The 16,840-nt window shown below is 35.7% G+C and overlaps 2 protein-coding genes across 2 annotated transcripts; one reads left to right on the top strand and one right to left on the bottom strand.

Moving 5' to 3' along the window:
* The first annotated feature begins 2,133 nt into the window (after nt 1-2,133).
* Nucleotides 2,134-5,534, top strand: LOC131014696 (phosphatidylinositol 4-kinase gamma 4-like). The gene is made up of 3 exons (XM_057942750.1): nt 2,134-2,369; nt 2,864-4,271; nt 4,789-5,534. Exons 2-3 carry the CDS (start codon nt 2,901-2,903, stop codon nt 5,164-5,166), a joined length of 1,749 nt encoding a protein of 582 aa, XP_057798733.1. The 5' UTR covers nt 2,134-2,369; nt 2,864-2,900; the 3' UTR covers nt 5,167-5,534.
* Nucleotides 5,535-9,256: 3,722 nt separating this feature from the next.
* On the bottom strand, nt 9,257-14,691 carry LOC131014695 (probable pectinesterase/pectinesterase inhibitor 34). Its single transcript, XM_057942747.1, has 4 exons — nt 14,078-14,691; nt 13,443-13,964; nt 12,930-13,066; nt 9,257-10,074 (listed from the first exon to the last, which is right to left on the bottom strand). Exons 1-4 carry the CDS (start codon nt 14,506-14,508, stop codon nt 9,377-9,379), a joined length of 1,788 nt encoding a protein of 595 aa, XP_057798730.1. The 5' UTR covers nt 14,509-14,691; the 3' UTR covers nt 9,257-9,376.
* Between the last annotated feature and the right edge of the window lie 2,149 nt (nt 14,692-16,840).

The following is a 16,840-nucleotide window of genomic DNA, read 5'->3' as shown; positions in this document are numbered from 1 at the left end:
TAAGTAGCATAAAAATGTCTCATTTTTAATGTAATTTTAAATTGTTTAATTTGATTGAATTGTCTAAAAAAAATGATTGAATAATGAGTCCAATAATTACACTATTAGTAAATAAGAGACAATATTGAGAATAATAATTAAGTGAGTTGTGTAATTGGAATAACAATATCATTTTTATTATACTTTTAAATTGATTAATTTGATGAAATTACGTGTTCCTTAACAACAATATTGATAAATAAAAGATAACACTAAAGATTATACTCCCTCTGTCCTTCCTAATAGGACACGTCGTGAATTTTAAGAAAATAATTGTTAAATGTATTAATAGTGGAAAAAAATATTATAATTAATATTGAAAGTGGTAAAAATGTGTTATACTCCATTCATCCCCCAAACATTTTCTTAAGGAAGAGTGAAAGAGATTTTAATAAAAGTTAGTTGTGTATTTGATGAGTGGGGATTGAGTCCTTTAAAAAATAAAGATTGTAAGAGTAAAAGTGAGTGTAATTATTTCTAAAAGTAAGTTAGTAAGATGTTTTGAGGACGGACTAAAATAAAAAGAGAGGGACGAAGGAAATAATTAGTGTTGAGAATGGTGAAAGATTTAAAAATAAAAATAAATAAAGTATTATTAGTAGTGAGGTAATATTTTAAAATGGATAAAAAGTTCTTTGAGAGATGTTAAAAAAATATAAGAAGTTATTTGGGGATGGAGAGAACAGTAATTAATAGAATGAGTACTTACTACAAATGAAAATATAAGATAAGATTGAAAATATAGGAAGTTGAATATTTTATTTTTATATGGGCAAAATAATAAAATGAGTACTCAACTTTTTTAAGTTGTGTTATTCAACTTGTTACAATCATTTTTCTGATGTGGCAAAAGTTGATTGGGTATGACACTACGAACTCAAAGGTACAGTGTTTACGGTGTTTTCAATTGAAGAAAGGAAGCAAATTGAATTGGATGAACACGTCATTCTTGTGTCCGTTTAGACGGCCGTTTAAATATAAATATCACGTGCACGAAATTACTATAACACCCTTGGGTAACATCTTGCATTTTAAATTAAGAAAAGAGTACTTAAAATTAGTTTGTGCTCAATGACTTTTGATGAAAAATTATTCCTACTAGGGATATTTTAATATTTTACGGTGACTCACAAATAATCATCGCTCTTTTTAATTAAATAAAAATATTTTTATTCTCATAATCATAAAAAGGAATATACAGTATTTATTTTTTCTTCTATTTTTTTTTTGACAAATAGTATATCATAAAAAAATTATTTTCTCTCATCTTTTATTATAAACTAATAAGTTCTTAAAATATGTGCCTAACACATGTAGCTTATTAAATTGGGACAGAAGGAGTATCAATTGTCTTCACAAACCATTAACCTTCATTGCTAGTCATTCCATTAAATTTTCAATTGAATTTTTAACATATATTATTAATTTGAATATTTAACAAGTATTGAGGAATCATAAGTCAACGTTATACTCTCACATTCCACATAAAATAGTATTAAAAGGAGACTATACAGGTTTTAATGAAAATAGTTGAATGTATTATGAGTCAAGAAATGTAGTGCTAATAATGATAATTAACTGTATTGTGAGTGATGAAATATAGTACTCCCTCCGTCCCAAACGAAATGTCCTGTTTTCCTTTTTGGGCTGTCCCAAACGAAATGTCATGTTTCCTTTTTTGGCAATACACTCTCTCTCTCTATACTTAATATTTAAATAATTTCCACCAACCCACTTTATCTACTTTATACACATTTTTTAATCTCCGTGCCGAAAATAAATGAGACATTTCGTTTGGGACGGAGGGAATATTTATTATGTGATAGAAAATTTTTAAAAATAAAAATTAATATTAAATTTTTATGAATATCTAAAAATAACAAAAAATGACTATTGTTATGGATGGAGTAATTCTCAATAAAGGTATGTTATTCTCTTACTACATTTTTTTTATCGAGTACTCCTTTTTTTTTTTTTTTTGTTCTTTTTCGAGCAGTATTTAACCATAGTAAAGTTCTAGAACTGCTAACGGCGGAAATCCGTTTAAAACTTGAAAATTAAAGTGACATATTAGTGGGCTCCTCTGCCTGAGTCCTTTATATAGCCCAACGGCTCCCCTCACTTTCTCTCTGCTTAAACAGCCTAAAAAAATCTCTGGAAATTTTATTACATTTAAATAATTTCCGGAAATTTTACTCAAATTTCAGATGATCGCCAGAGATGAAGGCAGAGAAGTGGATTTTGGCTAGCATTGTTTCTGCATCACTGTTCCAGTTGATCGGTTGACAATTTCAGTTTTGGCTCGGACTTTCACTGTTTTCTTCACTCAGGTTAGAGATTCGATTTTTTTTAAATTGTGTTATATGTTTTTCTTTTCAATTTTTTGTATAGTCATCTTGTATTTAGAGCTGTCTGATGTTTCTTGTGTAATTCCCTGGTTTTCTGATGTTCGATTGCTGAGAACAATGCTGATCGTGTTTCTCCTAATCTTTTGTAGTTTAGTTTTGTCTTCTGCTTTTTAGGTTTATTTATGTGATTGAGTTGAAATGTCCGTAGCTGATAGTGATAAGACTCTACATTTTCTGTTTCGACATTTCTTTTAGTTTTTATAGGTAATTTGCTAGTAATTAGGAATCTTGCATTGGGTTCTTTAGGGCATTGGAAAATTTTGGGTTTACTTTGCCACTTTCGGGGAATTTAAGAATTTCAAGAACCGGTCTTTCATTTTCTTGCAATTTATTTGCATGGATCGGTTGAGGAAAGTGTTTGTTCTTGATATTTTGATAGATAATTAGTAGTGAAAGCTTGAATTTTTGGTGTACAGGGAGAAAGGTTGTGACTTGTGATCTTCTTGGGCTGCAATGTCGATTGCCAGTGTAGCTCTCTGTCCTGTTTATGAAGACTACTGGAACTTCCCAGGCCGTATCTCAGGCCAGTGTGGCCCGTGGTCAAATGACTCGATCGTGATCTACCTAACTGTTGGTGGTTCTGTGATTCCCATGCGGGTTCTTGAATCAGATTCAATTGCTTCTGTCAAACTCAGAATTCAAGTTTGTAAAGGGTTCTCCGCGAAGCAGCAGAAGCTCGTTTTTGATGGGAAAGAACTGGCAAGGAACAATTCTCAGGTGCGGGACTATGGTGTGTCTGATGGGAATGTATTACATCTGGTTGTCCGCCTCTCTGATCTCCAAGCCATCACAGTTAGGACAGTTTGTGGCAAGGAATTTGAGTTCCATGTTCAAAGAAAAAGGAATGTGGGGTATGTGAAACAGCAGATTGCTGAGAGGGGGGATGGTATTTTTGATCTCAAGGATCAAGAATTGTTCTGTGATGGTGAGGAGCTTGAGGATCAGAGGATCATAGATGATTTATGTAGGAGCAATGATGCGGTAATTCATTTCCTGGTTCGTAAGTCAGCAAAGCTCAGGGCTGTGCCTGTTGAAAAAGATTTTGAGGTATCAATAGTAGCGTCAGATGTAGAAGAGAAGGTAGGTGATAAAGGGAATAGGTGGAGAAAGAGAAGTCAGAATGAGAAGCTTCCAATTGTTGCTGTCATTCCCCGTGCACGAGAGGTTCCAATAGAACCACTGATTGTTAACCCTAAGATTGTCTTGTCACCTGTGATTAAACAACTAATTGATGAGACTTTTAATGGGCTTGAAAAGGGTAATCAACCTATTAGGTCTTCTGAGGGATCAGGGGGTGCTTATTTCATGCAAGATTCAGTTGGTCAGAAATATGTTTCTGTTTTTAAGCCAGTTGATGAGGAACCCATGGCTGTAAACAATCCTCGAGGCTTACCCTTGTCCCCTAACGGTGAAGGTTTGAAGAAAGGTACACGAGTAGGGGAAGGGGCGTTGAGGGAAGTTGCAGCGTATATTTTGGATCATCCAAGAGGGGGTCCACGCTCGTCTTGTAGTGATGAGAAAGGATTTTCTGGCGTCCCTCCTACAGTCATGGTGAAGTGTCAGCATAGCAGATTCCACTACTCAGAAGGTTTTAACTGTGCATCGAGTAAGTTTGGGTCGCTTCAAATGTTCATGAAGAACTGCGGTAGCTGTGAGGACATGGGTCCTCGTGCTTTCCCTGTGGAGGAAGTTCACAAGATATGTGTACTCGACATCAGGTTGGCAAATGCAGACAGACATGCTGGCAACATTCTGATTCAGAAAGATGCTGAGGGTCAAATTACTCTTATTCCAATTGATCATGGTTACTGCATGCCTGAGAACGTAAGTATACTTCTGTTCTTCAATTTTTATTAAATAATGTTGCATTATGAAGATTATTTCAGAACATGCTCATATACTTATCGCTATCGGCATGCATCTTTTTTGATGACCCGATCCTGGCACAGTTATTAAATTTCTCAGCACCACATTTGATTTATTTTGTCTATTGTCGTTCAACTAGCTTCATGCCTGTCAGATATCCGTGGAATAGAATTTCCTATCTATCTGTCGAACATCTGGTCCAATTTGCTTTACAAATACAACATGTTTCATTCGTACCTTAAATCCATAATATGGATTCTGACATAACTTGCTACGAGAGTAGAAAGCTGAACCATGACGATATTATATACTTCCATTATCAAAAGCGTTGACTTGCTCGTGCCTGTTTTTGTAACATAATACAATTCCAAAGCAGCAATTAGCAGTTTCAGTTATGGTGGTTCTGCACATCATGAAATGTTTTCATGTTCACAATTACATTTTTCCTTCTATTTACAACTATTCTGCACTGCAGTTCAAAGATTGCACATTCGAGTGGCTCTACTGGCCTCAAGCTCGGGAACCTTTCACTCCTGATGAGATTGCATACATAAACTCATTAGATGCTGAGAAAGATATTGAGGTTCTGAAGTTCTATGGATGGAGTGTCCCAGACAACTGTGCACGTGTGTTCCGCATGTCCACCATGCTTCTGAAAAAAGGTGCAAAGAGAGGGCTGACTCCCTTTGCCATCGGAAGCATCATGTGCAGGGAGACGGTTAAGAAAGAGTCTGTTATCGAGAAGATGGTTGAGGAAGCTGAAGAATCCGTGCTACCTGGAACAAGTGAATCAGCATTCCTCGAGTCCGTCTCAGTGATCATGGACCGTTACCTTGACGGTCTCTCCCCCTAACTGCAACTTGAAGATACATAAAAACTGTTGATATGACTATGATGGCCTTAGTAAAAGTACAGGTGTAGTGTTGTCATCACCTTTTATCGTTACAACACGAGTCGTTGGTCGTCAGTCGTCAGTCATCACTCCACCCCCTGGGAATGGAATAACAGTGTGTTAGTGACTTTTGTCAAGAGGATGAACATTTTCAGTGTGTGTATATATGTGTGTGTGTGTGTGTGTCATAACATATCTAGTAATGACCTGCTTCTATCTGAATGTATATGATCTCATCCTACCTTCTGTGGTATGGATGGACTTCAGATGTGAACTTGCAGCTTATAAGTTTGCCTCTGCTACTTTGCTTTATATTTTTACTTGCTTGCTCTCTGGTGTTCTGTTGTTTTAATTTTGTTAGCTACAGCGGTTTAAATAGAAGGTTTTGCTACACAACTAAGTTTTTATTTATTTTACCAACTAAGTAGAATAAGGAAATCACATTTTCAAATCATAAATATCTCGGAAGTAAATTTTTTATTTCTGAAATATAAACATATGAAGATTGAATGTTTTTCAATTATATTTTTTGGGGGGATTAAGTTTACAAACTTGGTTTTGTGATTTTCCCAGATGTACAATACTTACGGTCTTAACCCACATAATATGCCATGTAAACAAAGTTTTTATTTTTATTTCATAGTGTTTTTAACTAATATATCAACATTATTGTGCTTCTATTCGGTCATACATCATTCTTCAATAGGGGTTTCAATTGCTGTTGGCTTAGTTGAATTCAAGAAAGTTAAACCATCTCTTGGATAAACACAAATCTCTATGATGAAATATAATACTCCCTCGTTTCCATAATAAGTGTCCTACTTTCATTTTTGAATTATCCCACAACAAGTGTATACTTTATCAAATAAGTAAATGAGCTTCACCATTTTTTACTTTTAAATCATTTCCATTTTAATTTTATTCTTCTCACAAAATAAAAGTGAGCTCCACTATTTTTAATCATATCCACCTAAATTTCCGTGCCGAAACTAGTTAGGACACTTGTTATGAGACGGAGGGAGTAACAAATTAATTTAAAGTAGTAACTCGATATTGTTGTAATTTGTAAATTGAGAATAAATTTTTGAGATAACTGGAATCCACAAACATGAAGAGGTTTTTTTTGAAAGGAACACACTTCATAGATGCAAAACAACTCACAACATAATATCAAGTTTCATTATGTTTTGGTATTTTATTCGGTTTAAAACGTTGAATATATATTGTACGATATATAAATTTATTTATTATATGGAGTAGATTGATAAAATCGTCGGTGACAGAGGATCTCGTGTGGATCACGATGTGTCAAGAAATAGAGAAGCAGCATATTGAATACATGAATTTTGCCAAACATAGTCAATTAACTACTCCTAAAGGGCAAATCTGTCCACATGGCTATTCTCAGTTCTAACAATTTACTCTATATAATCATGTAAATCATTAAACATAGACATGAATTTGATTTCAGCTCCAAATCAAAATGTAGCTCAATAGTTATCATTTAGCATTTGCTGTTTTTTTTTTTGATCAATAAAAAATTCATTAAAATTCATTTGCTGTTTAAAGCTGAAATAAAATTAAATCTGAAACTTGAGATATTTGTTCGATAAGATTTGAGGTTCAATCCAAATTTGAATCCTATATATGTTTTAATGCGTTTCAATGAGTAATTGCAAAGGTTCCTCTACCAAACGCAGGTAGCTGGCATCTTCAATGACAATTTGACCTTCTTCTTCTTTTTTTCTTTCTATTGGCATACACTAATTATTCTACCATAAAGGCTGTTTGAATCATGGTCCATTTTGCACCAATTATTCTGCAGAGATATTTATGTACATAGCTTATCATCTCTTGGTTGAAAAATAATTTTTATGGTTGAAAATTGATTCCGTTTATATGAATTAACTAGAGTGACTACCATTATTGCTCTAATTAATTAATAAGATTGTATGATCCTCTTTCTGTATTATAGCTGACAATTGTTTTCTTTCTTGGAAAATTTTGTGATACTTGATTTAGATATATTGACAAATGAGTTGAAAAAACTTCAAAATACGGATAACTGTTAAGTGAACGCAGTATAAATTAGAAAAGCATGAGTTGTAATGAATAACGTTTGCCTACAAGCACCTTCAATTGATGATTCATGCAACATTTAATATTTTAGATATTCATAGAGGTGCCATTAATGGGCGCGGGCTAATATTAATTAGTATAATTACTCATGTTTTAATGCATATAGATTACTATGATTATGTCATCATAAATACGAAAATATATATACACCGCGCGGGCGCGCACATATATATATATATATATATATATATATATATATGTATACAATAATTAGGAGTATTTACTATAAATACTCGAACTTTTTTCATTTTCTTGTTCTGCACTTCAACTTTAAAATCTATTTATAAATATATGAACTTTGTATTTTTTATAATTTTACATTCGACGAATTTTTACCTTCAAATCGTTGTTGACATATCAATCGAATTTACATCTCAAACTCTGCAATTACATGTTTTAGATCCCTCATTGGCACTAAATTTATCTGTTTCATTATGTTTTTCAAACATCCCTCTTAATCTGGTTGTGACGTCAGCAACAATTTAGGGGTAAAAATTTGTCCGGTGTAAAATCAAAAATATATAATATAAAATTCAGGTGTTTAGAGGCAAATTTTAAAATTAAAGTACAAAATATAAAAAAATTGAATATTTATAGGCCAATGCCTCTAATAATTATAATTAATTTGTTGCGCAATCACAATATATTTATAAAAAGAACGCAAAGTGACCATTAAGTCACGAGTTTACATTTTTCGACATAAAAAACACTACCAATTTATAAATGATTATGTGGATAATGAAGGCGGCCCTCACCTTTTGGGGTCCTAGGCGAAAACAGAAAAACAGGTTTCTCAAAGAGTCTTAGGCGTAAACAAAAAAAAGAGGTTCCTTAGAAAATGAAACTTTAAAAAAAATAAAGTTGTCAACTAAACATAACACGTGATCGTTTTTAGTAATTGTATTGCTACATAATTTTAATAAATTTATTAATTAAAAAACGAAAGAAATACTAATTAAATAAGACTATTTCTAAAATTTAGGACCCCTCAAATTTGGGGCACTAGTCCCTCGCCCCTTCAACATTTAAGAAAGGGCCCGGTTTTGTAGATAATCTACCATAAAATTGGATTACTAGTGCTTCTGTGGGCACTGGAGCACTCCTCTATTCATCTTTAACACTATATATACCCCACTGGAGTTTTAATTTACTTTTAGTGTAGGGAAATCAAATATTTGTTTTTTACTTATATGGTTGATTTTTAATTATATCGTTAAAAAATATATTATTGTAGTATATAAAATACATTATACATGATTAAAAATATATAATTGTAGTATATACTATGAGAGGAAAGGTTTATACACGATCTCATCTGTGTATATATATTTGTAACACAAGGGGACATGTAATAATATCATAGGTACACCTAGGTCTAGTGATTCACATGGTCCCTCTATTATTTGCACAATTCTTGTGGATCACATAATTAGTTGGTCTAACCATTTACTGTCCGACTCATTAATATTTGCGATCCCACCGACACAAAAGAATTTCTTCTATTCATTTCAAATTTTTACATTTATCGCTGCCCCGGACCTACATTAAATTCAAATAAATAAATATATCCCATGTAATAAAAATAATCAGTTTATGTACGCTAGGTGCATCACCATAATAAAATATTAAAATGCACCCACCCAACCACCAGACATTAGTAGATGCAAGTCAAAAAAAAAAAAAAAAAAGTAAATGCAAGTCAAAAGTGTAATGGTATGAATCCCAAAAATGAGTAAATAGGAGTAGTACATTATTCACATATATACTACTCCATATATACTAATATCATTATTCGACATATTACACCAAATTAATAACCTATATTGATAGATTCAACTCTGTCAGATCAGTTTGAAATCCAATGTAACAAATCACAATAACATCACAACATGTATACAGAAAACCCCTCACAAAAAATAAGATTACTATATACCATATCAAGAAATCATCAGAGCCTATTTTCAAGGCAAATATTTTCCTTGTACACTACACAACACTTAAAATTTCTATGAATATTATGATTATTATTTATTCAAGTCGATAGGCCAGCCAAGAACGCCACCCCGGTGGAGGGCAGCCACGACGACCCGTAGATGAACTGCGCCACCGTGAACTTGCTCGCCTCCTCCACGGCCGTGATCACACGATACCCCGGCCACGCCACACGCTGCCCGATCGCCCCGCCGGGGCCGTAGTTCATGTACTCCCCATAGTACAATGTGTCGAGTGCGAACGTTGCGTTCCACTCCAACCACCCCCTCGGGTGGATGTGGTCGCCCAAGTAGGACTGCAAGTACACCGTCCGAGAGTAGAGCTTCCACGGCCGCCCTAGGTATGTCGGGTACGCCCCCTTCGCTGCCTGCAAGTCCGCCTCCGCCACTATCCGGCAGGCGTGGATCGAGATGCCCGTGTTCTGATTAGGGTCCTTGCGGTTTTGAGCCGTGATGGTGTTCTTCTGGAACGGCATTGGCTTCCGGGCGTGGATGCTGCAGTTCTGGAACACCACAGCCGCGTTGCCGAAGATGAAGTCCACGGTGCCGTAGATGTCGCACTCCCGGTAGAACTGCCGCTGCGAGTGCGCATACAGTGTGTCTTGGTAGCCGATGACATTGCACCGGTAGATGACGGCATGGTCCGCCCCGACCCGGAGGGCCACGGCCTGGTGCTTGCTTGGCCCGGCCCAGTTCTCAAATGTTATGTCCCTTGCAATGAAACCGGCGCCGGTTGCAGCTGCATCACAAAGAACACAAGCTTAAATAATATAAACAAAAATATATAAGACAATGAAGTGTAGCTTTGTTGGTAAGACGCTTCCTCCAATCAATAACCCGTGTTTAGAGTCACACCTAGAGAGGTCAATGAGTATGCGTGTGAGGGAGAGAGGGAGTCTTAAGACATAAATCAATATAAACTCGATAGGTAATTAGTAGTGTCAAAGTAGATGATAGAAGCAATTAAGATGCCAAATCTAATGTAATTAATGATTTATTGTACTTTCTAGAAGTTCAAGTGGATCATGAAGATGAATAGGCCACAATCATCCTTACCCTTTGAAGTTGGGTCATCTTTAACACTTCCCATTCCACCTAATATCGTGTTTATTTTTATACAAAAAGTTACAACATTATACCAACAAACATACAAGTAAATAGTTTTTTTTGGATAAAATTCCCATTTCAACTTTGAAACGTTTTATACGCATTTCTTCAAAAGGAGAAATTTTTAGCCAGCAATATTCATTTATAGTTTGCATGTGAAAAGCTTTAAACGATGACATGCCCATGACCCACCAATACTGTGAGGACCTGCTTTACACTACAGCCACTAAATGGCTAATACCAATTACTTGCTTTATATTCATATATGGGACAAGAATTTGGTGCAATAAGAGATAAGATCACAAAAAATAGTACTATTAAATACATACATCTAAAAGGAACGTGACAAGTAAGCAACTATATATACTACAAAATGCATTGAGCAAGACCCCCCCCCCCCCCCAATTTTCTTAATAACTGATGTCACAAATGTTCAAAGCATTATGATTAGTTAATTTGAGACCTAATTAATATAAAAGTAAATCAGTGGACACTAAACACTTGATTAGTTAGAATACATCAAATACTAACATATATATATTTTCAAGATGATCAAGCTCGCCCCATGGCTCCACTTAACACTTAAAATAAGAACAAGTATAAAGCCGAGCTCATCATTATTAACCGACAAAATAGAAGGTTAACTGTCAAACTCATAAATAATTTAATTTTCTAAACTCTATTTTTTTCCAAGTATAAATGTTAATATATGTGTTCGACTCGATTAAGACTCGTTTACAATCATATTTGTAGCCACCATTACATTGGGTGACCAATTTGCACACTATGATTCCAAGAAATGTGAGACAGCAGCCTACCACCTCTCCAACCTCCACCAAGTAAACAATTATTGTTGGACAGCCATAAAAGCTCCAATAGAAAGGGACAGAGGGAGAGGGAGAGGGACATACACTAAGACATAGTTACAGATGAAAGTCCAAAAATAAAAATAAAGAAAGATTAGGATAACCAAAGAAATTTCATCAGTATCCTATGTTGATAAGTTGCACTATTAAGAAATCATTGATTACAGGGACAGGAAGAAGAAGAAGAGCATGCTGTTGAATTGTCCTAACAAGACAGCAACCTTATGCAGACGTCCAACTTTATGCACATTATGCATGTCCAAGAAAATTGTCATTGACCAAATTCAAGGAATGTAAACATATAGTATTTTCTTATTTCAATATTTTTAGGGTGCGTTTACTTTGATGGATAAATTTATTCATGGAAAATGATGGATATCAAAAATTTATGTCTTTAAATGTCTCATTTCTTTTCTTTTCCCACATTTAACACAAAAGAGAAGTTCACTATTTTTCCTTCCTTATTTTCACTTCAAGGATGGATAATAATATCACATAAAAAATGGAGGGATAATACTATCCATCTTTGTAAGGAAGGAAAAATGGTGAACTTCTCTTTTGTGTTAAATGTGGGAAAAGAAAGGAGATATTTAAAGGCATAAATTTTTGTTATCCATCCTTTTCCATGGATAAATTTATCCATCAAAGTAAACACAGCCTTAGTATATAGTATCATGTATATAAATTAATATATATATATATATATATATATATCATCAATATACTTGTGACAATGTTTTGTTGACAGTATTAAAATAGAAAAGAAGTCACCCTTGTAATAGAGGAATTTGACTGCTTTATAAGACTAATCTAGATCTAGTGTCATAACTCTATCGGTGAATAAATGTTCTCAACCGTCAAAAGTCATAAACAAATAAAGTTGAAAATTTTAATACTTTTATCCTTAATTATTGCATGGAAACTGAAAAGCAAAAAATTTGCATCGACGGCAGGTAAAATAGAAAGTACCTACTATCATTTTACTCTATCCGCCCACCAAAAATAGTTCTATAGGTGAACAGCACGTGTTTTAATAAAAATGGTTATATTATGAGTGGAGAAATGATCTCACTAAAAAAAATAGTGTTTATAATGATAACTGATTGTATTGTAAGTGGAGAGTAGGATCTATCATGTGATAAATAATTTCTTAAAATAAAAAGAGACTAATTTTTATGGACATCTCAAAATAGTAAAAATTGACTATTTTTTGTATTGAATGGAGTATTATAGAATTCTAAAACACATTATATTAACCACACCCCCACCCCACCAAAAAAAACAATCATATTGGACATGTACATGTAAAATGTAACATGGTAACAAAATAGCCTATTAGAATAGAAAATCCAATTAAGTTAGGGAAAAAAAAGTACGAAAAGTTCAAGGGCAGATGAGTCAATTGAGAGTTAATTTGCTTGACGATGAATGGACAACAATCTAAAATAAAAAAGCTAGGCATGACAGCCACGTGCATTATGAAGCAATCCTACATGCATAAGCCAAACTACCCACTGCTTTCCATTTTGAGGCCCCAAGTAATAATTACCACCAAACAGAAGGATGAAAAAGGTAAATACAGAAACAGAAAGGGAGAAATATCGAGAAAAAGAATTTTTACCAAATGACGCGGTGTGAAATGTTGTCATATTATCTTGGATGCTCTTCCCACCTGAAATGACCGTCTTGCCCTTACCGTCCCCAATGAACATAATGTTTGTCTTTTTTCTCCCCACCTTCAATATACTCTCCTCATACCTATAGCAACAATAAAGTATATAATTTGTATTAGCAAACTATATTAGTGAAATAAAATACAACACTTAAAGGAAAATGACGTGTGCAGAGGTCATAAATCTTTGAAAATGACAATCACTAGCAAAATTTTCGACTACTCGAACATATATTACCATAATTTCAAGTGAAAAAGTGGGTCACGTGAGAAATAATTACCAAAATCGTTATAAATTTATTGTTATAGTCAACTTAAACCGACAGCCTAATCACTAGTAATCAAGAAAAAAAACAACGACAAGGATATAAGTGTCATTTTAAGTGTAGATACGCGAAAGGCAATTAAAAAGGCAACCGACCACAAGAAGATTGCTACTTGTCTAGTATCACGTGAACTTACTTTCCTGCCCTCACGTAGATAATAATTCGCCGATTACTGTATTCCGGCACCTTCTTGATCGCCTCCGCGATCGTCTTGCACGTGCCGTTGCCGTCGTGCGACACGATTATATCGGCATTAATCGCCGTCACCGGCAAGTCCAGAAGCTTCCTGTCCCGCCGCGACAACCACGCCGGAAAATGCCTGTGCGCCTTCTCATTGCCGAGGAGCCGCCGCCGCCGGTTCTGTATCGGAATGCCGGAGAAATCCTCGTCGCCCGCCGCGGCGGCGTATATCGCGAGGCAGTTACTCACGAGCTCGGACAAATCCTTCAACCGTTCCATCATTTGATTCTTCACATAGCCGTTCAGCTCGGCGAAGCCGTCGGTGCAGGTATCCTGGTTCGTCAGCGACGCGCTGAGCCACGTCAGCACGTCCTGCGTCGAGCCGCCGCCTCCTCTTCCGGGCGCGACGGTCGTCAGCGAGCGCGAGAGGAGATCAACGGAATCATCCAGAAGCTCGAGGCAGTCGTCGTATGCTGACCTGTTGGAAGATATTTTAATTAAAATTTTGCATGCCGATCGGGGTTGAAATTAGGTTTAATTTAGTACCAAATTAAACACATTCAATTCAGTTGCAAATGCAGCTGAGCCGACCTGACGTGAGGATACATGTTGAGGTTGCTGATCTCGGCAGCGGAGTAGAGCGCGCGGCCGAATTTGCGGAGGGTCATGTTGACGGAAATGTGCACGAGATCCTTGGCGGAGGCGGAGTCGGCGCCGGGGAAGTCGAGAAGCGAGTTGACGCAGAGATTCGGGTACCGAGTCTTGCCGCAGGCTTGGGAGACGGCCTTGGAGGGGCGGCGAGCATGCATCGCGGAGGCGCCGCCGGAATCGTCAACTCTGTTGCGGACGACGACGACGACGAGGGCGGCGGCGACTGCGGACGCTGCTATGAGCGTGGCGGCGAGGACGAGGAGGAGCTTGAGTCTGGATTTTCTGGGGGCGCGGGTGGGGTCCGGGGTTAGGCTATGAGTTGAGGAGCCACCGCTGGTAGGTTCGGGTGGTCCGAGCCTGCCGTATTCCATTTGAAGTGAGAATGTGAGTGATGGTAGGAAGAGGAGTGAAGGAGTTAGTGGTTAAAGATATATGGACCCTGCCGCAGCGTGTATATATGATGAGTGAGAAAGAGGAGAGGGGGTGGGGAATGGATGATGTCCAACTGTCCGAGGGAATTAGCTGGATTCTACTTAGCAGCACTATATTGGTAGTGATTGATAGAGATAGTGATTAGTGTTTACTATATAGTATACTGTTTTTGTTTTAGACAAAATTTACTACTAGACTGTTTTTTATATATGTATAGATTATACACTATTTAATTAATTACCATACCCACTCATAATCATTTCGGTCATAATTTTTTACAACAATTCGCTATTTTTTTAAATATATTTGTTCCATTCCTAAATAAGTGTTTCATTTAAATACTATCTCTCTCTTCTTTTTTAAATGTCATATTTCAAAATTATATAAAAAAATAAACTTTATATTTTATCTTTGTTATCAATACAATTTTTTAAATTGTTTGGTATTCTAGCAAATCACTAAGAGTAAAAAGAATAAATTTAATTTCTTTTTTACATATGATTTCGGTATAATAAAATATATTAATAGTGGATATAAATTCACAAAATTTATTACATTTTTAAATGTAACAAAATTTACTTATAATTTAATGTAGGGAAAAGGTGCAGATTGGCCCCCGAAGTAGTAGCCCCTATAGCGTATAACCCCTCTTACTCACTGTGTGTGCAACTAAACCCCTGAACTCCGAGAAAAGGGTGCAAATTCCCCCTCTGACCTAACGCCGTTAAGTGTCCGTTAACGTTTGGGTTTAATTGCACCCTCTACTTCAGGGGTCGATTTGCACCTTAATTTTTTTATTTTTTATTTATTTCAGCAACCCACATCCGGCATCAACTTAACCTCCACCCGTACTCATCGGCTCCAACTTACACTTTGTCACCTCAGACGCGCTCAATCCCTTGATCGTTGACAACTTACCGCCGACATGCAGCAGCATCACCAACTCCAGATGTGGATCTGGATCGAATCCTGCTTGGTCCAAATCAATATCCGTATTTTTTTACTTAGGTCAGGATCCGGTCCAAATTCATTAGGTCCAAAAAAATGAGATTCATGTCCAGATCAATTAGATTCACAGGGTCTCGAGTCCTGACCCGGATCTATTCTTTTTTCTCTTTTAAAATAAATTTACAAATATTAAATTAACCAAAAATAAAATCATAATTATTATCTAGAGTTTTAATAATTATTCAAAAATAAATAAATAAAATTTAAATATATATTATATAGATAAATATATACACAATTAATATCATAATATAAGCCTAAAAGGTTAAGGTGTTGGAGGAGATGCTGTTGTGCGGGGCGGTGAAGAAGCTGGTGGCGTAAGCGTTGCTGCATGTAAGCGGTGGGCAGTCCAACCAAGAGATTGGGTGCGTGTGAGCTGACAAGGTGCAAGTCAGAATCGATGAGTACGGGGCGGTTAAGTTGATGCCGGAGGTGGGTTGCTGAAATTATAAAAAAAATAAAAAATAAATAAATAAGGTGCAGATCCACCCCTGAAGTAGAGGGTGCAATTAAATCCAAACGTTAACGGACACTTAACGGCGTTAGGTCAGAGGGGGGAATTTGCACCCTTTTCTCGGAGTTCAGGGGTTTAGTTGCACACACAGTGAGTAAGAGGGGTTATACGCTATAGGGGTTACTACTTCGGGGGTCAATCTGCACCTTTTCCCTTTAATGTATAACTAAAATATATAAATACATGTGTAGCTAAATTTTATTACACCTAAAAATGTAACAAATTTTATGATACTTTTTTTAATGTCATTACTAAACAATTTTGCTGTAATATTTTCAATTATTAGGAACACTTACCGGAAAAGAGTATTTGAATAGTTGTGTATGACTTAACTTGATGTAAGATTTTAGTTATTAGAACTCAAGCTTCCTGATCATGTATACTCTGCATATTGTGGTTTTTTTTAGTTGGAAAATGAAAGAATTGAAATTTTTAATTCTTTTCATCCTTATAAAATACCATTAAGTTCTAATACTTGTTTCATTGACTCTGAAGTTAGTAGAAGGTGGATGGGCGATGGGAGGACCAACATTATCTTCTTTTTTTAATAAGTTTTGATCTTGTGTTTTACGCGGATTATTGGGTGCGACCGCCTGTGCGACGGATCGACCCGGCTCCAAACCCGTCCTCCTGACCCGGAACCCTAACCCGCGTGGGTTTGACCCATGTTCATAATTATTACATTTGTTTATAATAATTATTACTTTTAATAAACATAATATATACATTTGTACACACATCAATATTGT

This window comes from Salvia miltiorrhiza, chromosome 3, assembly GCF_028751815.1.
Source record: "Salvia miltiorrhiza cultivar Shanhuang (shh) chromosome 3, IMPLAD_Smil_shh, whole genome shotgun sequence".
NCBI lineage: Eukaryota > Viridiplantae > Streptophyta > Magnoliopsida > Lamiales > Lamiaceae > Salvia > Salvia miltiorrhiza.
Note: the sequence above shows the minus strand (reverse complement) of the source record. Positions and strands in the feature narration are given on the sequence as shown.